Raw genomic sequence first — 25,382 nt, 5'->3', positions numbered from 1 at the left:
ACCCTAAACCTTGAAATCCATGTATGGATCCGTAGATAACCGACTTCATCAATTTACACGAGTATGAACAATCAACCAAAAACCAACTAATGATGAATGGAGAAGGCCGCAACGAAAGACACAGAAAAGTAAGGCTCTAGAACTCCGATATTAGCTAGCCGGAATTATGCCCTCCTAATTAAGGCTTACACGTACGTAACTTGGATTATAAGCTCATTGACAGTTCCTAATCAGGACAGCTTATATGTAACTCTAAACATATGATCGATATGGTTGAGCTAGCAATCCCCATCGATGTTAATTACTACCCACAATAGAGTATTGTGCTTTGAAGACACTATAGTTGTTCGTCACCCACCCATATGAATACGATGTGCTCTCTCTCTCTCTCTCTCTCTCTCTCTCTAGATTTATTGAAAGTGAAAACTGGGATAGACAAGGCATTATGGTGGAGAGTAAATCACTGAACATGTCCCAGATATGATTGATTAACCTCTCTTAATCTAACACTAAACGCACCCCTACCAACAAAACCATAAACAAATTCTCCAGCAAATCTAGAAAGGCATGCATTACGGACCCCCGAAACGAAAAGTAATGGTGGATTCGACCTTGAAATTTCGTTTTTGTGTTTTAGCTCTATGTGTAGGGACTAGGGAGCCAGCTATGGCAACCCATGTTCCCCTCAAAGTTGGCCAAATGTACAGGTACACATTTCTAATCGATCGAGCTAATTAAGTGACAACATCGAATACGGCCATGGCTCTACCATATCCCACCCCATGTGCCTCTCCCTTCCATTATTGTGTTAGCTTTGTCGATATCACACAACCTGTTTTAGACGACATAGGAGTCCCAAGTCTACAGCTTAGGAAGAAGAATCAGCTGACTGCTAATGCATGTCATTTTTCTTTCAATGTCTTAAGTTTTTGTTGTCAAAATATCAAGTTCCTCGTGTTTGATGAGGACGGTTCATTATTTCGTGTTACCGTTATTTACCAGCACTCATACTAAGTAACACCTAACTTGATGGCGGATTTAAAATGTACGTACAAGTATTATTTCGTGACATTGTAAATATTGCATTGCCAGCACCGGAAGCACTTAAGAGTTGAGACGAAACAAGTGATGACAGTATGAATCATGAATGAAGCCATCAACCAAGAACCTACTTCTGAGTTCTGTCCACCAAAAGAAATAAGAAAGCAAATGGGGAGCTGAACCACTGCTATAAAGCAAATTAATCTCTTAGCTTTCAAATTGGAAAGAAGTGTAAATGGTGTTAGTGGGCGAAGCACAATCCAAATGTCTTTCAGTCCTTTTAGTAGAGGTCTTAGGCTCTTAACCCATTAGCCTGATATAACATCTCTGCAAGTGAGAGCATCCATTCACACCTGGAAAATTACATCTACTCCCCAAATTTGAAGGGCAAGTTTTAATTTCTTCTTCTCTTTTTCGATTATATATTGATTGAGAGGACTTGTAGTTCAAAATGCTCATCATTTTATGTGGTGTATTCATACACGACTAAGATTATATATCATTTCACTCAAATATTGTCACATGTTTATTTCACACTAATCTCTACACTGGGATTATAAATGTTACTCTTATGACCACATGTTTTATTTTAACTTGTGCTATTCTAGTGGAAATATACACGGCTGACATTGTGTCAGACAGAGGATAATTTTCTCAAGGTTAGATAAGGATAGTGGCTGAATTGGTAATTTGGAGCAATAAAGGATTTCTAGTTAGGATAGTGTATGGCTCTCTTCTGATCCAGAGCTGCTCGACTTACTTGGAAAGTTTAATGTTTCTTGGTGTGTTAACTGCAGTACCCAATGTAATGAGATTTCTTGAGCTTTACCATCTTTGGCCAATGCAGAATGTGAGAAATTAAGACAAAGATTTCAGCATGGTCTATAAAAGAATGAGCAGAGATAGCAAGCTTCGAAAACATTGGGCGGAGAGTGAAAACTATAAACTGAAATTCCATATTTTACAAGGATAAGTTGGGTATGATGAGAGTATCATGCCATGTTTATTGTACTAGTACAGAAGACTTTCTCTCAAATGACATACAGAACTAAACCACACCTTTAAATATAATGTAAACTAAGAACATTCCATTTCCAACTTCAACTTTGCGATATCTCAATGCTGGGGAGTGAGAGAAGGAAATGAAGGGATGGATTGCAAAATAAGTTTCCTGCCACTCCTTCGACCAGGTGATGACCCAAAGGTACATGGAGGAGAGACCCTCTTACTGTTGGGAGAAACAGTCTTGACTCCGGTAGTAGGAGAGCTATTTCCTTGAAGAATCTCTGGCATTTCATCCTCTGGAACAGTTTGGCTATGCCTCTGATCAAACTTGGATTGGGGTCGCAGAATATTTGGTTTTCCAAGCTTCTGGCTTGCATACAATCCAGAAGAGGACCCCCCAATGCTAAAAACAGAAGATCGTGGCGGTTTGTTCTTTGATGAAAATGACACTGGAACTAATTGTCTGAAAACAATAAAATTATTTATCATTTACAATCTTAATAACAATGATACATCAACTTCTCAACAACAAATAGTTTGAGAATTAACCTGGACAGCCGTAATGGCGTTGTGGGAAGGGCAGAGGTTTGCTCTTCATTTTTCTGAATTTCATTTTTCTGTTGATCTCCGTCAGCCACACTCTTTTCGGCTGCTTCTGTTTCTTCTTCGTCTAGCTCAGTTTCAGTTCCAATAATAGATCCTGAATTTCAAAAGAAGAGGAAGAGATATAAAAGCTTATTTTCAAGCACACTTGGAAGTACTTCAGATGGGAATGCAGCACAAGAAATCAAAGGGGAAGTAATCATCCAAAGCACCACACACAACTCACCTTCCTTTGTACCAAATGCATTTTTGCACCCTTCACATCTGCAGCCAATGGAGCATCCAACACCACCCTTTAAAAGAAAACAAGACTTGAATCAGATCAGATAAGAATAATAAGATACTAATAAAAAGTAAACAAAATTTGTTGAGGGAAAAAAACCTGATAGCATTCGCAGTATTTTTTTAGGCAATTTGATTTCTTGCAATTGCATCCTCTTTTATGCCGTGCAGAAGCTGGGGTCTTGCTGGATTCATCCTGTAAGCAAAACCAACTTTATGGTTAAACTGCAGTTTGACTTGCAAAGAGAGCAGAGAATAGTGAACCTATGTTCTTACCCCATATTCAGGAGCAGCAGAATCAGAGTTCCTAATCACTTTGGGAGCAAACGCAAGTGGGTTGCGAGACTCAATCTGTTTACGAGTTGCAAGCACAGTATCTTCATGAATAGGTTTGTTGAAGCAATCTTGACATGAACAAGGCTCTATACAGTAGACACCGGCAGCAAAGCACTCACAGTAACTGCATCAAAAGTGCGACAGTCAAAAACAATTAACATGGTACCTAAGAAACAAATAGCAGCAGAAGCAATAACCATGATGTTGGCAATCAAAGAGAAAAAATGGAGGAATACACACTTAAAGACTTCTGGAAATATTACATCAGGAGAGCGTATAGATAGCTTATCAACCATGAATATTATTCAGAGCATATCTTGACATTATGGAGAAGCCAAATTTGTTGCCAGGTCCATTTAAAGCTTAGATCATGGCAAAGGCCAACTTTGCGAGTGATATTGCATGCACAGCACTAGCCTCATAGTATGTATGAAAGTCCATATGATATTCCAATGAAACATGAGTAAGATGACATTATGCTACATTTCTTCTTCATTTGTGCTCCAATCTATATCATTTTTAAGTGTGCAGCTTCACTTACTATCAGAGACATGGCTTGGCTAATGTACCAGGTAAGCCAATATATTGTCACATGGATAATAGATTAATCAACCAGACAAATCTCGGTCGAAGCTTTCAACTAAATCCCACATCTCAATGTAAGCAACAGGGTATTATGTTTCAGTAAAAGGGACATGAAGAACTTACAGTTTCAAACATTTTGATTTTTTACAGTTGCAACGTTTGCAAGCCTCACCTTCTCCAGTGTGTTCTGCCCTGCGTCTGCAAATCCAAATAAAAATTTTAGATGACACATAAAGAAACAAGAATCTTAACCAACATGATATGATAATCTAATGAAGAATATCTAGTCAACAGAACGTGCCTCTTCTTTTTGGGGCTATTCTGGTTGAAGTCTTCATTTGCTAAAAGAGCGGATGTTTGGGAAGCATCTTGCAACAGCTGAACCCCATTTTCAGCGCCATCCATGTCTCTTTCAGAAGAAGCTGAAGGGAAAGACTCATAAACACTCCCTTGAGCAGCTGTGGGGGAATGGATGGAGGCATTGGAGTTGGGAAAACTCAGTTCTCTACCAGAAGCCAAATTTTCATTCTTGATGATTTTGTAGTCTTTGGAGGTTGTTGCAAGAGCATTCAAGTGCAAACCGATTCCAGGTAAGATGCACCTAGAGGATTCACCACCAGGTTTCATAGATGCTGGCTTATCATTTGTGGTGACATTCTCATTAGATTGAGATAACATAGAAGAACTAAAGTTTGAAACATTTTCGAAACTCTTCCTGCGAGCTCCCGTCATTTCAAAATCTAGACAGCGCCTTCGCAAGCCACGATGCAAGTTTATAACAGGCTATACACAGAAAGAGGAAACATCACTAGGCCAGCTAATATTGTCACACATGAAAGGGTAATTTAAACAAGGTAATAAGAACAATTTAGAAAAGGTGTCATAAATCTTTGCAATGAGCAACAGACAATAGATTTTAAAGAGGATAAGCAAGATGACGTGAATAGTTTGTAAGAGAGTAACCAGAAAATGCGCAAGCATACACATACATATTTCACCAATCTAACAGATTAGACTACTTAATTCATCATAAATCTATTCAACTTTTGCTGAAAAAGTTGGTGCAACCTGGTTGGATATTTTACCTTACAAGTGAGCTGCATGGATGTTTCCGCTTTATTATCTTCTTTAACATTTGGATTGTCCACCATATACTCGTTTAAATGGTTCGGCATGTGTTCTGTTTCATTCAGATCATTGGCTGCTCCATTCTGAGAGGAATGATCTTCAATTTGAAGTTGTTGACCAGAACCAACTGTATCAATGACCTGCACTAGTTGCTCATCACCTATGTTATTTTGCGAGAGGTGCGGCACAATTGAAGTAGAAAACCTTGTCATGGGGTCTAGGGAATGGTTCATTAGCTCCTTAAAAGCCTCTGTGCTATTGGGGGAATCAAAAATCAATATGTCAGCCGCATCAGAAATCAAACTATCCCAATCACAGCCTGTCCCTTCTTTTCTTTGCTCAATCTGGCATATCAACTGCTGCTGTGCTTCATCATCTGATGAACATTTGTCAGAAGTTTCTTGAACATATTGAGCAACTGAAGCCGAAAACTCAGCCAATTCCGAGTCACAATCTTCCTTGATGATACTGCAACGAGATGTGTTGCAGTCAGGGCTACCACAGTCATAGTTCAAATTCCGGGGTAGCTCAATCACAAACTTTGAGTGTTCACTGGGTGGCTCTACAGAAGTTTCTCCAATGGGAACCGCTGGAACACAATCTTCTTGTATCTCTGAAGAGTTGTTATAAACTTGAGCAGCATCTTCACTTGCACAGACTTTATTTCCACTTTCCGGAGAAAATTCAGGTTTTGACAGATCATCAGAAGCATTATGCCTGAAGAGAAATGGAGTACAATTCAGTCAGAGACATAGGTAACCAAAAACTAATACAAAGAAAAAATATACAGCAATCAGTTGCAAGTTGCAAGTTACAACTCACCTCTTCAGGAATCTGGATTCCTTGTGAGAACTGACATGAGGTGAAGTGAAAACGGATGGTAGGGATGCGAAGCTAAGGGAGCTGAACGTCTGAGTAAAGTGTACAGATTTCACTGGCTTGATAGGAGAAAGACTATTTATATAGTTAAACACTGGAGAATCCTGCACATTAAAGAAAAGATCTTCATGAAGAATTTTACACAGAAAGAGTTAACACCTGATTATACACAAAATTGAAAACAAAAATTAAAAAACCATCCACATATCCTCATCAAGCATCAACAGTGTTAAGATTTGACACAAAATTTGGGGAAACTGTCAACAAAAAGTAGAGTGATAATTATCTGCAAAATTTAAAATAATAAATTACACAACATCCAGTTCACACAACTCTGGCGTCTTAATTATGACCTTAAAATCTGGTGCCGGATGTGATTTGTATCTCATCATATCAGATTATTAGGTCATGAGTGAGTGAACAAAACAAACAAAAAAACCCAAAAAAGAAACAGGGTTAGCAAATATCAATGCAAACAATCTAAAATCAAAAGAAAAACATTTCCAGAATAAATTCCATTTCTTTCTGTTTACAAGTTGAAGAATGTGAAACACTGAAACTGATAGGACCCAGGTATGAACAAGAATCCCAAAAATAAGCTCCAAATTATCTACCAGAAGACTAATTGAAGCCAAAGAACAACAATTGACCACAAAGACTGAGCTCAATTTGAGATCTAAAAACACAAGATACCAAAACCCAACACAAACCACAAAATGGCCACCCAGTTAACCCAAACAAGAAGAACAACAACCTTTGACCCAACTGAAAATCAAAGATCAACCCACATGCAGAGAAACCCAACAAAACTCAACAGCAAAAAAACAAGGTCAACCTTGTGAAAAAAAAAAATGCAAAATGCAACAGAAACCCAATTCAGTAAGGACCCTTGAAGATGAAAAAAAAAAAATGGAAGAGAAATGGTGAAGAAAGCAGACCTCAAATTTAGCTTTGGGAGTGCCGATCTGGTTCCTCTCTGGGGTGTCCATTTCCAGAGAGGCAGCTCCTCCACATTCATCAACCTCTCCTCTCTCCCTACTACTACTTTCCCATCACACCCCCAAGGCCCCAACTACTACTTTTTTCACAGTACCCTTCTTCTTCTTCTTCTTCTTCTTCTTCTTTGAGGAAAATGTAAATAATTGTGAAAGGATGTGGGTCTCACAGGAAAATGGATAATAGTGAATTGAGATTCAAGAAGGAGCGGGAAAGCGCGAATTGAGAGTAGTCGTAGCTGAGCTCCTCAATGGACTTTTTCTCGTGGTGATAACCCCTTGTGACCGACCCTACAACCCAAAAAGCCCCACACTACTAGCTCCCACCCCCCAGTCCTCCACAGCTGTACCACTCTCACTCTTACTCTCACTTTCTCACTCTGAAACAGTCTCCACTGTTTTATTAATATATATATAATGGTTTTGTGTAATTTTCTAGCACCAACCACGCCACACACCTCACTTCGCCACCACCACGCAACTTTAACAAAAGGTAACGTACAGATTACTGTGTCTGGATTTTCTGTATCTTTCTTTCCCCCCCCCCTCTCCTTTCACTTTCTCTTTTATTTTTTTTATTTTTTTTTCTTTTTTAACAGACTCACTCATTCACACTCCCTTTACCAAAAACAAAACAAAAAAATCTCACTCACTCTCTTGCCTTCTTTTGCTTTTGGTTTGCATTTCTTTTTTCACAACTTGACTTTGTGAATTGCAATGCTGTCCTTTTGAATCATTGGCTGTTTTTCTGTTTTTTTTTTTTAACTGCAGCTAATTGGATAATCGAGTAGTTTTTTTTTTTTTTTTGACAAAGATAATCGAGTAGTTTTGGCCTATGGTAATTCCCAAGGGTTACTGTACATTGTTGACCCAGGAATCGTTATTTGCACCGTAATGACTAGATACAAATATGTAAATGAGTCATTTTCTGAACATTGTATGCCCGGTTCTTAAATCGATGACGGACGGTTTTTAACTCTATTGCGTTAATAAGGCTGACATAATTTCTGGCCCTCTTTCAAAAAATAAGGCTGACACAATTTGGAAGTTACGGTCTCTATTTAATTTACTTGGATTTTCTAATTAGTAATCAGAGATTTGCCGTATCTTAAACACAATTATGTCCAGATTTTTCAAGACTCGTGTGTCCTCAGGTTTTTGAAACCAGGGGCTTGTTATTGAAATGAATCCCACATAGAGTTTTATTTTCGAGAGTTATTCGTGGTTTTCAAGAAAATGTTTATTTGTGTCAGAAACACTTGAGTTGAATGATACATTTGTCACGTAGAGTATTTATGTGTCAGAGCATGACTGTGGTTGAATAGAGACCGTAACTTTTTTCACTAATTGAATCAAATAAAGAAAACTGTCTTAACATTCATTTGAGCTATGTTCAAGACGTTTACTTCGTTGTCTACAAACTTAAAATCGATTCTTCTCACTAAATTGCTCTTTTTATGCAAACTTTACATATTTAGCAATGATTTAGCTTTCGTGTCTGTACATACATTTATCTCCATGAAAGTTTTCTTATACATGTTAGAAAATCAGGTAGATTTCTTAATGCTTACATTAAAATGAGAAAAAAATTACATATATTTATATTAGGTATATATGTAAAAGCCATTGGGTATATTTATATCTCTGGAGATGTAAAAGCCATTGGAAAACGTTACACAAACAATGATCTTAGCAATTTAATCACCCACCTACATGTGGAAAGACGTTAAAAATTCCATTGAATACATAACGGTCTAAAATAGTAAACTGTTATTATGGGTTGAAGGGAAAGAAAAATAATTAGTAAATAGTATAGTAAATTCATAAAGAAAAAAAATCTTGAACCGATACAAAATATTATTTTTCTTTTTCCAGTTAAAAAACCGATACAAACATTAATAAGCTGAACGCTGACCATGGCCTTCCCGTGAGTCATATAAATGCCAATTATTTTGCTAGATTTTACTTTACTACCCCCTTTGAGTTACACTGAAGACAAAATCTTTACGCCATCTGGTAAGGGTATTTCAGAGAATGCGGAAATAATAAATGCTGCCTCCGTTAAATTTATGCGCCTGACGTAAGGACAGCGAAGCTTGTAGTTTTGGCGCGGAAGAATTTTTTAAAACCTCGTGATCGGGTAGGTTGGTGGTCCATGAAGCTCTATGGATCCTACGTTGAAGAACGTCGGATTACATGACTTTATCAAATCATAGGTCAGGGGTATTTTTTGGATTAATGAAAATGCATTAGTGGACAGACGCAAGGGAACATCAACATAGGACAGATGACATAGTTTGTTGGGCGTTCCCATCAGAGTTGAGTCTACCCTCTTCCTTGGGACACTCAGGGGTCCTATGACCAATCCACATCTATGGATGAGTCGTAACAACGTGTAGGATCCGATGGAGTTCTTCGTCTTCAATGTTTAGATTCTTCCGGGGATTGTCGAACATCGCCTCTTTTCAATGACGACTTGAAGTCGGAAAACGGCCCATATTCTGACATGAATGCCGGGAGACGGCCTCGTCATAGTAACCTCGACTAGGTGGCCATTATGTTTAGGGGCATCATTGTTGCCACCAGGCAAGGGAAGGCAACAGACTACGTTTACCTACAAATCTTCGCTTGCTTGGAGAAAATTGAAGGCTCACGTAGCACAACCGACGAGCAAAATAGCATTCACATCACAACTGTCATATCAAATCTAGAACGTAATAGTGGGAGTGGAGTGATTATTTAATAAATAGTTGCAGCTTCTCAATCAGTTTAAAATAATTTACTCTATCTTATAAATTTATGAAATCTGTGACTCACTATAAATAGTATTTTCACCACAAATACTCAACTTGAACCATAGACTACACACAATTAGTTTCTTGAACAATTAATGATGTGTTTCACGTTCAAATGTCTAGGTTATTGACTATCACCACCAAAGCTTTTATTTTTGTTTATTATTCTCTCTACTACCTGAAGGTGAAAAGTGGATTCTGAATATCAACATGTTGCTGTTGGTCCCCGTTTCTAAACACTAACCATGAGCTACTCGAAGCAATGATCTTTTCCGCAAAAATTATGACTAGCCATAACTGATGTACCCAACCTTCACCAATTTCGGTTTACTCTTATTGGCTTTAAGAAGTTACCATAAGTGTCAGATCTTCTTAGCAAATGAAACTCTTTTTAAAAAATAAATAAATAACCAAACACTAGAAATTGTTCAAAAATAGTTATGATGCAGGCCGGTCAATATATATGTTGTTAAGCACTTGAGCTTTGAGTATGTCCGAGCCATAATCCTATAACTTTCAAGGATGTTGGGCTACTCTTCCACTCGGATATTTGTGCATTCGTGAAAGCATTAGGTAGCAATGTGTTAATGCTCTAGTCTTCAAGGGTGTGGGAGTTCCATGTTGAATTAAATTACTTGAGAAATCCTTAACATGTTAAGTAATTAAGAAAAAATTAATTGAAGATGTACGTACTTAATTGTTTAAAGACTAATTCTTCGAACATGATCACCAAGTTTGGAGGAAGAGTATTAAAGTCAGTGGACAAACTGTAGAGAATAGATAGTACATGCATATTCCCTTTCTCTTTTGGACCTAGCTAGTGAATATTTATGCCGCACTTGCAAGTAAGGTAGCAAAATTAAAATGCATAGAGGTGAGCTTCATAATTCTCTTGTCACCTTCGAACCTTATCACCAAAGTTGGTATTCACCATTCAATAGGGGTGTCCTTATTAAGGACATGTGGTCCCTTAAATACTAAGGAGACTATCACGTGATCCCTAGCTAAGCTGAGTAAGCTCTCAACTCTCAAAGTCTCCCACCCCACAGGTTTTGGGTTCTTCCTCTGCAGAAGGAAAAAAATAAAAAACCAAAAAATAAAAACCCTAGCAGCTTGCAGAATCAGCATGGTGAGCACATAATGACACAGTCTGCTCTTTCCCAACTCCCCACATTCTCTGAAAGAGGAAGGAAGAAGTTCATCATGCGACATCATAATGTCTACTACATGCGTACTAAGAGAGTCTTGCTTTTTTATTCTTCATTTTCTGATTACCTTGTATAATTATATGCATGACTGACACTGACTTGCAAATAATTAAGATAGGGTACGTGATTAGGCGTAAATTAAGCACAGTTATACTTAATTTTATGAAGTCTGGTGACCTGTTGTTATTTAGATGTGAGTAAAGTCTTTGAGGCCCTTTTAAGCTTTAGTGAATGTCAGATTGTGGGTTATTAGAATAAAGCTCGGGGTTGACCCCAACTACTTAATTGGGAGCAGTTCGATTCCTAAATAATAATTAATTCTGGGATGGTTTTGTAGTTGGCAAGTGACCAAAAGATAATATACAGATAATGCAGGTGGCAATGTGAATCACTCCATGGTATGTAAGGCTGAGTTTTGCTGCTGCAGATGATGATATAAGATCGAGGATCTTGTGGAACGAGTCGTTGTCAGTAACTGTTTCTGAGTCCATGGGATTTTTAGGTGATGGTTTTATATACAAGTTTTTGTGGTTCTCTGATAGGCTTTTTGCTTTTCTCTATGTTGTGTTGCCCTAACAAGTTTTGCTGTTGACAAACATGTAAGACCATTTGCCCTTCTTTATTTTCTCACTCTCTCTTAGAGCCAAGTTACTAGTATCCAATAATGAATTACTGGGTCTGTATATTGGAGTTTTGGGTGTGTCAACGTGCGGTAGATCAGAATCGAATCCCATCATATATCAGGAAGCAAAGAAAAAGTTGGATAGAAGAAAACACAAAGAAATCTAATCCTAATGGCCTAAACCCTATTTGACTGGGAAATTAACTTATAATAACCCCAATGACTAAGGCTTAAGCCATCGAACCTACTTTTCTTTAGTAATACTGGTTATGAATCTTGCATGCTGCGGCAAAAGTGGTTCGAATTCGTCATGTTCCGGGCGACTTGAAGTTCGTTCTTTTCCAAAATTGAGCTTCGTAACTTGACTCATCTGTTGTTGATCCTTGCTGAATAGAAAGAAGAGAGTGTACGCATGTAGCTAGATGACAGAGATGACCGGAAGAAATCTATTGGGCAAAAAATTGGACTAGCATAAGCTCAAGCAACAAATGATTCGAGCCATAGGCCCATTTGTGACATCAACAAGCCCAAAAATCTAGACATATTATTTGGAGTTTGTATGAGTGGTTGGTGAAGTGCTATTGAATGGAACCACATACTAGTGATATCTTATTAGTGGTATTTTTGCGATCCAATTCACTATCAAAGTGACATGAAAAGTATTGACAGGGGCTTCGAAACCTCCGTTTGCTATCATTTTGCAGGGCAAAAGAATTTTTCTCTCACTTTTGCCATCATTATATTGGTAGATTTGACGTATCACTATCACATAATTTAGTTAATCGACCATGGCTACGAACTAAATAAAAATATGTGAGCTGGACTTTTTATTTGTGAATTTAGACAAGTGGGAATCTAACTATGTTTTTTCTAGCCAAAATTTCTGAAAATGATTTATTTTATTATATATCGTGAGACAACAAGATACATGTAATGGTCTTGGTGAGCACACCCCCCTTCCGCACGTCTATTGAAAAATTAACTTCAACCAAAGAAACACAACTCTAATTAATAATTCAAACATATTCTACATCGATCATACATATTAATCATAGATCCGCTATTGTGATATACTGGTATAGATGGCGGTCTCACAAATTAATCATCGGTTGGTCTACCTCTACATAACCAGCTTGGTGTACAATTAATATAGGAAAGATATTTCCATGCATTGAATCAGTTTGAAAAGAAGGTCGGAAAGATGGAAAGAAGAAGAGATGTTCACCTCAAAAACACGAATTCAGAATATCCATGTGTCGGTGGTTTCCTTATTGTGTTGTACAACCGTACCACGTACCATGTACCCATTGTCTATTTTAAACACGAGTGATTTGCGACTTGTCGTACGTGCATGCAAGATTTGTACAAAGAGCAACAAACTATACGTGCACTGTTGCACAACGCCAAGAGGTGAGAAGCTTCTTGGAATATGCCATTATTTGCATTATATATGTATCTAGGCATCTAGTTATCTGCTTCCCATTTCCACCACTTTTATCCTATTAATCCTAAATCCTATATTATCAACTGTCAATAGCTAGATTCATGAATGGTAATGACTTGTTACAACTTGTTGCCTCAGTGGGAATATGACCAAAATGAGCTGGTGCATCTGTCAAGAAATTTGCTTCATCACAGATGTGCCGGAAAGAGATATTATCAAATTTTTTACTAATATTGTGTATGTCATGAACAATGAAACGAATTCTCGGAGAGGAGTGTTGAGTGAGCCTAAGTTGTCTCTTCCCCAATGATTAGAGTCTATTTTCCCCGCTTGAATAAGGCCCGGTCAATTTACCATGCAATAACACTGATAATGAAATACAATCTAGATGGATTGAAGAAAAAAAGTAAATAATTTTCTATAGTCAAAATTAATTTTAGTCTATAGTTTTGGACAAGATGTCAGAAGTCAGAAAATGATATCACATCAAATCAATATTGTTTTGACTAGCCTAGTTATTTAATAAAGAAAATGACTATTGCGATCAATTGCTAATGATATCACATCAAATCAATATTGTTTTCATGAGGTTTTCTGGAAGAGTTTCAGACTATTAACAAAAAGTCACTTACACATATGTTTTGATTTTTTATTACAAGATTATTTTTCCCCACATTGTGATTCGCATCGAGCCATACAAATTCTAATAAAATAACCCAAATTCCAATAAGATAACCAACCCTTACGCGAAGGAACAACATGGATCCCTTATATTGATCTTGTACAGTCATAATGATTTTTCAAATCACTTAAATATAATATGTTCCCCTCAAAAAAAGAAGAAGGAACAACATGGATCCGTTAAAAAGGAGATTGTGATAAACCTTATCGATCACTAATCTTTTGGATCTCATATCACCTCTTCGGGCTAAATTTACGGGCTTTCTAATACACTCTTATCCTAAATGGATTCCACTTAATTGAGTTTTATTTATGTCATGCCCCGATATTTGTGAAACAAAAAGCTCTTTCATCGTGTCACATCATTCATTATACGGTTCATTAAATTACTCGCACAATATATGGGAGGATAATTTGATAATTTTATTATTTTGGTATAGAATAAAATGGATAATTTAGATAATAAATAAAATTATTTGCGGTGGTTGGACGTGTCCATGTGGTATTATCCCCCATTCTAACAATTTTATGTGTTTTTTTCTCTGTTTTATATTTATTTTTGAGCAATATGTGTTTTTTTTTTTCTGTTATAGAAACAGAGTTTTTAGTTTTTAGTCTTGTTTGCCACCAATTCCGTATCTCTGTTGTTTTTAGTTTCGAGTTTTCCTTAAAATTTTTGAAACAGTCGCTCGCTCTCGAAAGCCAGCCGTACACTCGGCAACCCCGCGCTTCTCTCTCGCCTCTCCTTCCATTTCGCTCTTCCTCTCTATATCTCTCCTCCATTCCTCTTCTCCCTCCTGGGCTTTTCGTCTTTTGCCTCAAATCTCATCCTCCTCCTCAAACCCGTAAAGCCCCACCACCCCTGAAAATCTTCACCCTTCATGCCTCTGTTTTCAAATCTCCTCCTTTCTTCATCACTTTCTCCATTCCTCTGCATTCGTATTTGAAAGTATCTTCAAAGTCTAAAAAAGCTTTTACGTATTCTTAATTCGAATTCTTGTTCTTTTAGGCTAATTCAAAGTCAGCATTTTCGTCTCCATATATTCTCTTTTTTGTTGTTTGTGGGGGATTTTGCACGCCGTACTTATCCGTGGGTTGGATTGTACCTGAAGGGTCTGTGGTCTTCAACTTTATTGTATTGGAATTCTTATTGTTTTTTCAATTCTGGGTCATCGGTCGTTGGTCCTATACCATTGTGGAATCGGGTCGTTTTCTTTGAGTTTACTCTGATCCATTCTGTTCTTCCTTTTTAGAATAGAAAAAAGGAAAAAGTGGTTGGTGATGGGGTGCTTGAGATTTGGACGTTTGTTTTGTTTGTAGTACTTTCAGAATATAAAAGAAGGGAAAGCTGTTCTGGTAACACAACTTGGTTTCTGGTTTGAGGTCAGCAGTAGAGACAATTGGGGTTGTTGTGATTACCTGATTAGGTTTCGATTAGATCAGATTCATTCGGTTTTTTTCCTTTCCATTCAAGGAATATGCTTCGTTGGTGAGTTATATTGTTAACCAAAGAAGGCTGTGTTCAATATTCTCTGTTTTAAGGTTTTTTTTTCCGTAGATTATGATAGTTTTATAACAAATTTTGGCAAGGATGATCGTGTTCATGACAGAAATTAGAAGTCTGAAGGATCATGTTGTTCTAGGATAACATTTTGACAGATTTTGTGTGTGTTTAGATTCTGTTTCGTTTCGTTTACTGTCTGGTAATTGGAATTTTCTATTTGGGTTGTTCTGCATTCAATGTCGGAAATGGATCCAATGACAAGTGACAATATTGAGGAGGTCAATGTAGAAAAGAAGATGGATCACCTCGAAGGCGGTGAAAATTCAAAAATCAAGGGTACTGGAAGTGTTAGTAACAAAGAAATGATTTTCAGAGCAGATAAAATTGATTTGAAAAACTTAGATATACAGCTTGAGAAGCATTTGAGCAGGGTTTGGTCCAAAATTGAGGACAAAAGGCCTAAAGAAGAGTGGGAGATTGATTTAGCTAAATTGGATATAAGATATGTTGTAGCTCAAGGGACCTATGGTACTGTATACAGGGGTATTTATGATGAACAAGATGTTGCAGGTATTCATAAATCCTTTCTCCATTGTAATTTTGATTTTGTTTCGCTGCATACAAGATCTCTGTAGAATTTTATGTTTGCTGCATTAGTATTTCTTAAGAATGGAGCGAGAGAGCATAATTTGTGTGGAAGAGAAGGATGCCATAATTGTGTAACAAGTATAGTATGAGATCTTAGCTTATAATTCTATAACTCCATAAATTATTTTCTTTATGAGATATGCTGCTTTTGTATTCTGCTGTTAGGAATGCAATGGAATTTGGATCAGCTTTCATGATAGGTTTGCATGCATTAGGATTGGAGTATGGTTATTGAATATTTGTTAAACATACGTGGTTCAGTTTGGAGTACCCTTAACATAAAAACTGATGCCTTATTAGATCACTATGCAGTGCTTTGACACTCTGTTTCTATTGATATTAAATACTCACTTCAATCTCATGTCTGATATTATAGTGAAGCTGTTGGACTGGGGGGAGGATGGTTATGCCACAGCTGCTGAAACTGCTGCTCTGCGGGCATCATTTCAAAAAGAAGTTGCTGTTTGGCACAAGCTTGACCATCCTAATGTTACAAGGGTATGAAACCATTTTCTTTGATTTATTGTAGTCTGCTTAGCCTATGGTACAAACTCACTTTCTTTGACCTTGTCTAATCTGTGTATGCCAATATGAATATTATTGTAAAAATTGACGGCCTTGGAGGCATTGTTATTTCCATTTTGTAATTGGTGATATATAATTTATGATTTATGAACTTAATACATACTTTGCTGACTCATTGCTAAACTAATAATAGTAGCTCAGTTCTTTAAAGCGACACTTTTTTTTTAGTATAATCTTTTCAGTTGAATTGATTCCCCCACTTCTTTTTTGTCTCATCACAGTTCATTGGAGCTTCAATGGGAACTTCTAATCTTAAGATTCCTTCAAAAAACTCTTCAAGCGATGATCCAAATTCTCATCCTGCTAGAGCATGTTGTGTTGTTGTGGAGTTTCTTGCTGGTGGGACACTAAAACAATATTTGATAAAAAACAGAAAAAAGAAACTTGCCTTGAAGGTTGTGATCCAACTTGCTTTGGACCTCTCAAGAGGGTGAGTTAGGTTGTTATATACCTTTCATGGTTACAAGTCTCTTTTGGAAAGTCTTGCTGATTGGGTTCTTTACCTTTTACTTGCAGTCTTAGCTATCTGCATTCCAAGAAAATTGTGCACCGTGATGTCAAAACAGAAAATATGTTGCTGGATATCGATAGAAACTTAAAAATAGCTGATTTTGGTGTTGCTCGCGTTGAAGCTCAAAATCCAAGGGACATGACTGGTGAAACCGGCACCTTAGGATACATGGCTCCAGAGGTATTCATATTAAAACCTTTTATATGCTTTTCTATAGCCATTAAAATATTTTTTTTCACAGAAGGAAGAAACTCTAATGGTGGTGGAAATAAGATTAACCTCCTTAAACTTCCAATTTCATCAATAGACACATTGAATTATACAATTCTTTTACAGTCAATTTATTTGTTAGTCTGAAGTGAGCCTTTATATATGATTTGCACTTTAAAATAGATGGAAAGGGCGCATGACCTCTTCACATGTAAAATGAGCAAAGCATTTACCCTTCATGTAAGAAAGCCTAAACTACTAGGTACACCACCGCAGCAGATTTTCTAAAGTGACCAAAATGAAAGTTTCCTTCTACCTCAACAGAAATAGTATTAGGGAAAGCTTTTACGAAGTTCTCAACATCCGTGTTCAAACCACTCCATCATTTACATTGGCTTGCTCATCTTTGAAGACAACATGATTCAAATATTCAGAAGGCTGAAGTTGCTGCCAGAACAGCTAAAGTGACAGTTATAGCTGACAATTAACATGATGAAATGAATATGACAATGCCATCCTGATGTTGTTGGTTGTCAGCAAAACGGGGCCTTATTTGCACAAACTACTCACCGCCACCTTCCAGGCACACTCAAATTGGCATTAAATTCCCAAGTGGAGATGACAAAAACTTGGACCCAAATGAGACATTGTTTTGAGCATTGGAAAATCTGCCGGAGTTAGGGTCTTGACCACCACTTGGTAGTCCTGCAATCCTAGGCATTGAGACCTAAGAACTAAGTCTAGGGATCAATACCAAGAACCTCTTATAGTTTTATTTACCATACTAGCACACACGATTAACAGCTAAGAGCATACAAGAACTAATCATTGGACTTTTCTGTATCCTTGAGAATTAGCGTGGTTGATCAGTATGAAATGAGCTTTAGATGAAAGAGAAAGAGGTGCAGGCAAGAGGGTTTAAGCGAAGAACTGTTTTTGCTTGGTTATAATCATGGATCATGTTCTTGCTGTTTCTCTTAGTGGTGAGTCGGGACACATATATGAGGAGTCTTAGTCCTTGTCAGGAAGCTGATACTTTGAGCATGAAGGAAGGTGGGAGATGATGCACTGTTATAGTGCATAAGACTTAGTCTGGTGCCGGTTGTTTGGAGTAGAGGATTGTCTGATAATCCATATGAGAGATTTCTTGGTGCGACTTTTGTTATTCTTAAAGAAACTTGTCATGTTCACAACAGGGATAAATGGGTGTTGTGGTCATTTCAGAAAAATCACTGACGCTTAGGCTTTCTGGTATGAATGTCGCATGCATTTAAATGTGAGAGTTTGACAAAGTGGCCTATTTGAAAATTCTGTATAATATAGGCTGTTAATACACAGCATTAGAAGTTTAGAAGAACATTAGAACAAGCCTTAAATTTAGCGCGGGGCTAAACAGGTCAATGCTTGTTAGTGTAGTTCCCTTTTTTTTGGGGTTTAGTTCCCTGTTCATGACAAAAAAAAATTTGTTTCTCCAAGGGGCTGAGGTTGTTTTGATCTGGGATTACTGATATTTTGTTGGGAAGATGTTTGGGTCACTAGCTTGTTATAAATAGCTGCAGAACAGTGATCAATTTTTGGTTATTGGGCTTGAAATGAAGGCCGATGAACAACAAGACCTCTATTACTCTCTCCGTTCTATATTTTAGTTGTATGCCCCGCACACATAAGACACTTTTGTATATGGTAGTTGATCTGATAGCATGGGTTTTCTGTAGCTAGTCATTATGCTGACACTATACTTTTGTAGGTTCTGGATGGTAAGCCATATAATAGAAGGTGCGATGTCTACAGTTTTGGCATATGCTTATGGGAAATGTACTGCTGCGATATGCCTTACCCTGACCTTAGCTTTGCTGATGTATCATCTGCTGTTGTTCGACAGGTTAGTTTACTCAATGCATTTAGTCAATTTTAAAATCTATTTACATTTGTTTAGCAGACTTACTGACAGTTCTAGTTTGGTGTTCAAATTGGGAATGTTGAGTAAGGGAGGCCTTGATGACTTTTCATTGTATTAGTGGGTTTAGACTTGCAATGGTATACTTCACGTAGCATTTAGCTGAGTGCCATCACATGATAATTTCAGTTTAGTCCAGTTCTTTTACCATTTTGGTTATGATTGTGTTCTGCACACTATGCTGTTTACTATTTAAAAGCTCAGGCCTTGCCTTCACTATTTTATAAAGCTTCAGTAAACCATTTTGAAAGCATGTACACTATTCTTCTCAAATATATTTTGTATCTGTACGGTGAAAATTGGATCTCAAATAGTTTATTTTAACCTAATCATTCAAATTTCATAAAGCTACATCTTGATTATTTTGTATAAATTAAATTCGATCAGCAATGTGGTGAGTTTTTACTCATGATTTAGTACTTTTGCAAGATAAAGGTTTAGTTGCAATCTTAGTGAATGAGCTATTGAGGTTGTCTGCCGAGATTAAAATTTGTATATCCTGTTGAATAGTTAGATGAATGAATATTCAAGGGTGTTTGATAACACACTGCTTTTTTATGTTTACAGAACTTACGACCAGAAATTCCGAGATGTTGTCCTAGTTCTTTGGCTAGTGTCATGCGGAAGTGCTGGGATGGAAATGCAAATAAACGACCTGAAATGGATGAGGTGGTGAGAATGTTGGAAGCAATTGATACAAGCAAAGGAGGTGGAATGATACCTGAAGACAAAAATCCGGGCTGTTTCTGTTTTGCCCCTGCTCGCGGTCCTTGATGTTGTTATCCTTATTTGTACCCCTGCCTGCACCAAAAGAAATTGATTGGGTGTTTTTTATGCCAAAAAGATGATCAAAACAAAAGCAAAAGAGAAGGATGATAATTTTTTTTATCTTAGACATCCTTTTGAGCTTCAGATTTGCCTCCTAGTTTGACAATCCCCCTTTGTTCTTGGAGTGAATGAGCAAAGAAAGGTTCTATTAATTTACATCCGAACTGTATATGCAGCTTGTGTTTTATCAGTGTTTTAATTGTGAGTCGAGTATATGAAATGGTCGAAGGTATTGCTGATGGTTGATAGACTAAGCTGTTCATGCATCGGAGAAAAGAGGTGATGTTCAAAGTCGCATACATGACGGCATGAGTCATGATAATCAGCCATAAGATCCTTGCTTAAGTTGTTTAGTGTGGTTCCACTTTATTGTTCTATTCCTAATTTCCTATATATTTGCCCTTGTTTAATGTTGATGATGGATGAAGGTTAAACTAATCAAAGATCGAGTCTTTTACCCTTTCATTCATACTTTCAAAGTTTATGTTTCTTTAATTTTTAAAAGGGGATAAGTTTTTGGGTGCCAAGATATGAGCAACAATAATTGGAGAGATAAATGTGGTCAATATGCAGGTCAAGTAGGGTTAGTTGGAGTGGATTCCCAGTGTCTTCGGAAAACTCAGATGCCACATAACCTATAGCCTCAACATGTCAAAAAGAAATTTGTTGTAAGATCTCACAGCACGAATATCATACACAGTCATTTGTTTGCCATATGATGTAAGTGGAATTCTAGTCGGACCAACTTCGTGATGAATGAGGACATTAGATATACCACTTCACAGTTCCATATAATTCTAGATGGAAGTGGAACCAATTACCAAATGGGTTTTTCTAAATGTATCAAGCAAATATCTAAATAAACCCGGCATTTATAAAATTATCCTAGACTTTCCAATTATACCCTTATGTTAAAAAGACTCTTCTAAACACACCCAACATTGATGTAGCTCTCTGCTTCCACTCCTACACCATTTGCAATCTTCAACATTACCGATAAATATAGATTGATATTGAAATAAGAAATCTGAGGGATTTGAGGATCTGAGGGGTATGAGAGCAAACCCATATTAGGTAGCAAGGCTGTACTGGAACCAATCAACTTTCTTGTCTTATGCATGCAAATGATGCAATCATACCTCGTAGGTCTGTGATTCATGTTTTCAGTTCATTTAATAGTTCCAAACATACATTTTAGTTAGTGGGCAAACTCCAAATGAAACCTAACTGGATAATATTTGCAACTAGTTCAGAAGAAAGGATAAGCAAGAAGATACATATGGAGCCTAGGATTCAAACAATAGCATAACAATCGCGAACCCACTGTTCGCGAACTGGCTGAAGCAATTTGGGATCGGAAGGGAGTTACCTCCCAAGAGAGATTTGACCAGATTCATTAAATTCCAAGGCTCTTCAGATTCAGAGGAAGAAAATGATCCTCAAGCAGAGGTTGAAGTTTCCTCCAGCTTTGAATCAGTTCACCAAGACCATTGACAAAAACCTTGCCACAAGCCTATTCCAGATGCTATTGAAGTACAGGCTTGAGGACAAAGCAGAGAAGAACGTCTTTTGAAAAGTCCCTAATTTTCCTTCATACGGGACTGTGGTACGATAAGGTTGACGGCAAAATCTAATGCAGAGTTAGAGAATGATGTGTGCTGGGATGCTGGGTGCGTTGAAATATAGGGGTAGACTTGGAAAAGTATGGATATAAAGTGAATGCTGGGTGTATTTAGATTTTTGCTGGGTCTATTTAGAAAGACCCTTACCAAATTACTCTCCCGAAAAAATAGTGCATTGCATTTGCCCAGCTTTAACCAAATTAAATTGGGAGTGGAAATAAGGAATGAAGCAGGTCTTTTGATGGGAGCTTTATCAGAGAACTTTGTTAGTGCAGTCTCTCCGTTGGCCACAGAACAGTATGCCATCAAGGCAGGACTAAAGTTTGCTAGAGAAACTGCGTTACTACCTGTGGTAATTGAAACAGATTCTTTGGAAGCAGCAAAGCTGATTGGTTCTGGTAATATTTGTTGGGCTGCTTTTGGTCATATTGTGGACGAAATCAAAGAGCTGATATTGTGTTAGATCACACAAGTTGCAAACCACATGAAAGCAGTGGTGCAGCGCACACAATTGCGCGGTATGCATTGCAATTGCAACATGTTGGGTTGTAAAAACAGTAGGCCTGGCTTATAGATTGGATTGATAACGACCCACTTGTAACTGATTTTTTTTTTTTTTTTTATAATTATTATTATTAATTTTTTTTCTTTAAAAAATCTCTTAGTCAACCCAACTCTTACATATATATATATATATATATATATATATATATAAGTGAGAATCGAATCCCTGACCTTTACAATGTTAGAATTATAACTTATCTACAAGTCACATGTCACCGACCACTTGTAACTGATTTTCCTGCTTAATGAAATATAACAGTATTTTGATAAAAAATAAAAAAATAAAAAAAACTTTAACCATATGTTAGTTTGTAAAATGACGTTATATTGTCTCATTATTTGAATAGAGGCTTACTTTGAATTTGATTTGCTTTCCATATAATTCAAGATAGAAGTGGAACTACCACTACGGATAGTGAGGCGGTAGAAGGGCCTAGTCTGGAACCCTCAGGTCTAGCTTTCGAAACTCCATGAGCCCCTTTCAAGTGGTGGCCAGCTGTGGTGGAATTTTCCCCATAGCGATGCATGGGATTAGTCTGGCCTTGGGCTGAGATACCCTGCATGAGTGTGTGTGTGTGTGTCGCTAACTTACTAATGCTGACACCCCCCCTCCCTCCCCCCAAAATAAAAAAGAAGAAGATATAGTGAACCAATTCCTAATAATAATATTCCCGCAAAAATAGTACATTGCATTTGCCCAACTGAATTTATTCTTAGTTTTGGTGGGACTACATATTCAACTTTAACTCAATTTTGAATTGTAAAATGACGTTATATCATCTCATTATCTGAATAGAAGCTCAGGTTAAATTTGGTTGAAATCCAAGACGACACGGGAGCACCATTAGTTGGCAAACAAACGTCCTTAAGCTAAAAAAGTACATCCACATAGTTTAGTTCATTGTTCGATTTTCCTAACTTTATTCTTAATTTTATTGAACTAGACTCGATGTCAAATTTTATTCACAAAATGATGCAATATCGTTTCATTATTTAAATATGAGTCACTTTAATCTTAATTTCCATTCTAACAGAATATGGAAGTTATTTGACAATCGAATTCGACGTAATTAACACTTCTATTTGGAAAAGAAATCGTCTTAAGCATAGTACGCAATCACTTTCAGTTTGGCATATATGCCACTAAAACTCGATGAAAAGGAGTCTTGTACAGGACTCTGATTTTTCTTCTCTTATTATTTACCTAATAAACTAATATAGTGATATTCTTGTCCTTTTGGAAGTAGTGGTGTTCGCACTTGCACCATTTAATCATTAATCGCCATTCTCCATGTACATATCAACCTTCATCCGTTCACCTTATCCAGATCAGCCTCACCAAAATAAGAAAAACAAATCATATTTTGATTTTTCTAAACAAAGCACAGATGAACCCAGACGGTATCTTCAGTTGGGTTCAATGAGATGGTACAAATCGATTGACCATGAAGAATGTGGACGTCAAACTGACCATGTACATATTGGGAAAGTAGAGTTCTTGGATCATCTTTAATGAATTGAGAATTTGTGATTGATGCCCTTGCTGGAAAATTTATTCTAATTGAAACAGCTTATTAGTGGATTTTGGGATACTCGCTAGCTAGTCTTCTCAATTTGTCTGTTCCATATATCGACAAATATATATTAGAATACAGGTTTGAATATAGTGGGTGATCGAATAACCCTGGCGTAACATTGGACAACTTCGATCTTCTCATGAATTGAAAAATGGGAGATCAACAACAATATATTGTTTCCCTAAAGGATTGATAATTGAGATCGAAAGTGCTCGTCTAGTCGTCTTAATATGTATGTGTCATTTGACAAGGAGATCCCCTGCGGCCCTGCCTTTATGAGTTTGGTGGAGTATATATAACAACATTGCAATTTGTGATTATATATGTTTGTTCAACTAATATGTACTTTGAGATGACAGTTTTATCATTCTAGTTAAGTTATTGAGATAAGGATGAATTCTATAAACACCAAATACACAATGCAACATATATTATAATGATGATATAAATTCAAATCACAATTCATCATGATGTTAATTTTCACGAGATAATATGAGAGTCATGATAAGTCCTCATAATTAAGAATAGAAAAAATATCTTTTTTAATTTCACAGCATGTTATAAAGTCTTTCATAACTCGATCACCAGTTCGTTAACAACGAAAACACATTAATAAACAAAATGAGCATGTATATTCTTCATATTCAATATACCTTATTTTGGGAGTTAATTAATTTCATTTATGCGTGAGAAGATAGTTGAGTAAAAGATGAGTATACGTATATGACAAGCACACTTGCTAGCATAGATACTTATAATTGAAAATCTTATTTAAGATAACTTTGCCAGTTAAGTATATGGTTAAAGAAATGTTTATAGCCTCCAAAGGAAAACACTAACTTGTAAAGAACTCATTGGACAGCCAAGTTAGTGTTCGTAGAAAACTTGAGATAGGAACGTGAGCGATAATGGTTCATCTTGACTAGGACATTTGTACACGAAATGACGAAATGCATGCGTCTGAGTTGAGTCTGTCATCATGAATGATGATAAGAACAAACAAATGTCGATAACTCCTTGTCCCAAACAAATGCGTCGGCATCCGTCTTTTATTTATTGAACAATTCTTAGTTTCATGCCAGGGTGAATGATTATATTCACTCCGTTGTCGAGTCGATTAACATATTTTTACTTAATAAATTTATAATCCAACGGTCTATATCTTAAATTATCTTTTAAAGATCATCTCAGTAAAAAAATCAATCGAATTGAAAATCATTTAATTATCTAATTGAATCAAACAAATGGATGGTTCTAATAACATTTACTACTACTATGATGAGCCATCCATGTATTCATAGAAATGAATAACTAAAAGGTCTTCAATTTGATTGATTTTTTTACAGTGGTAATCTTTATATTACGTTATACAACATGAATGATTGGATTAGAAAATTATAAAGTTATTATACATTAATCGCAAGAGAGGGTGAATGAGTTCATCATTCACCCTAGAGGTGAACCTAAGAATTGTTCTTATTTATTTTCTTTCCTTCTCTTTTATATATGGGCTGTTCTTCTGTACCCCATACGCCAGAGTGCTTAATCTTGCTACAACCTATTAGCTAATATCAATATAATTGTGGGAAATCTCAAATTGTACGTTTGGATTTTGTTAGTGTATTTCTTTAGAACGTTTAGCATCTTAATCGCAATCAAATTTAATTAATCAACTAATTATTACTTTAAAAAGATAATGCCGGATATAATTAATATATCTTTCCACTTGGACTCACATTTTAACTAACTAAACATAACCTAGAGTGCAGGTA

General features: G+C 36.7%; 2 protein-coding genes across 2 annotated transcripts; one reads left to right on the top strand and one right to left on the bottom strand.

Annotated features, from left to right (window-relative positions):
- Positions 1 to 1,962: 1,962 nt before the first annotated feature.
- On the bottom strand, positions 1,963 to 7,177 carry LOC112200380 (protein tesmin/TSO1-like CXC 2). The gene is made up of 10 exons (XM_024341409.2): positions 6,798 to 7,177; positions 5,803 to 5,963; positions 4,938 to 5,697; positions 4,154 to 4,635; positions 3,976 to 4,050; positions 3,208 to 3,391; positions 3,032 to 3,127; positions 2,876 to 2,942; positions 2,596 to 2,746; positions 1,963 to 2,509 (listed from the first exon to the last, which is right to left on the bottom strand). Exons 1-10 carry the CDS (start codon positions 6,846 to 6,848, stop codon positions 2,158 to 2,160), a joined length of 2,379 nt encoding a protein of 792 aa, XP_024197177.1. The 5' UTR covers positions 6,849 to 7,177; the 3' UTR covers positions 1,963 to 2,157.
- Positions 7,178 to 14,256: 7,079 nt separating this feature from the next.
- On the top strand, positions 14,257 to 20,312 carry LOC112197895 (serine/threonine-protein kinase STY13). The gene is made up of 7 exons (XM_024338843.2): positions 14,257 to 15,093; positions 15,281 to 15,678; positions 16,133 to 16,254; positions 16,563 to 16,771; positions 16,858 to 17,032; positions 18,810 to 18,944; positions 19,587 to 20,312. Exons 2-7 carry the CDS (start codon positions 15,345 to 15,347, stop codon positions 19,791 to 19,793), a joined length of 1,182 nt encoding a protein of 393 aa, XP_024194611.1. The 5' UTR covers positions 14,257 to 15,093; positions 15,281 to 15,344; the 3' UTR covers positions 19,794 to 20,312.
- The last annotated feature ends 5,070 nt before the right edge of the window (positions 20,313 to 25,382 follow it).

This window comes from Rosa chinensis, chromosome 4, assembly GCF_002994745.2.
Source record: "Rosa chinensis cultivar Old Blush chromosome 4, RchiOBHm-V2, whole genome shotgun sequence".
Lineage (NCBI taxonomy): Eukaryota > Viridiplantae > Streptophyta > Magnoliopsida > Rosales > Rosaceae > Rosa > Rosa chinensis.
Note: the sequence above shows the minus strand (reverse complement) of the source record. Positions and strands in the feature narration are given on the sequence as shown.

Bases quoted from the DNA above. Each gene is read 5' to 3' on its own strand.
- LOC112197895 (XM_024338843.2), top strand. From the start codon at position 15,345: ATGTCGGAAATGGATCCAATGACAAGTGACAATATTGAGGAGGTCAAT. The intron at 16,772-16,857 runs GTGAGTTAGGTT...TTTTACTTGCAG, and splicing joins GCTTTGGACCTCTCAAGAGG to TCTTAGCTATCTGCATTCCA. The intron at 17,033-18,809 runs GTATTCATATTA...ATACTTTTGTAG, and splicing joins TAGGATACATGGCTCCAGAG to GTTCTGGATGGTAAGCCATA.
- LOC112200380 (XM_024341409.2), bottom strand. From the start codon at position 6,848: ATGGACACCCCAGAGAGGAACCAGATCGGCACTCCCAAAGCTAAATTT. The intron at 3,392-3,975 runs GTAAGTTCTTCA...CTTTTGATGCAG, and splicing joins AAATCAAAATGTTTGAAACT to TTACTGTGAGTGCTTTGCTG. The intron at 3,128-3,207 runs GTAAGAACATAG...TTTTGCTTACAG, and splicing joins CTGCTGCTCCTGAATATGGG to GATGAATCCAGCAAGACCCC.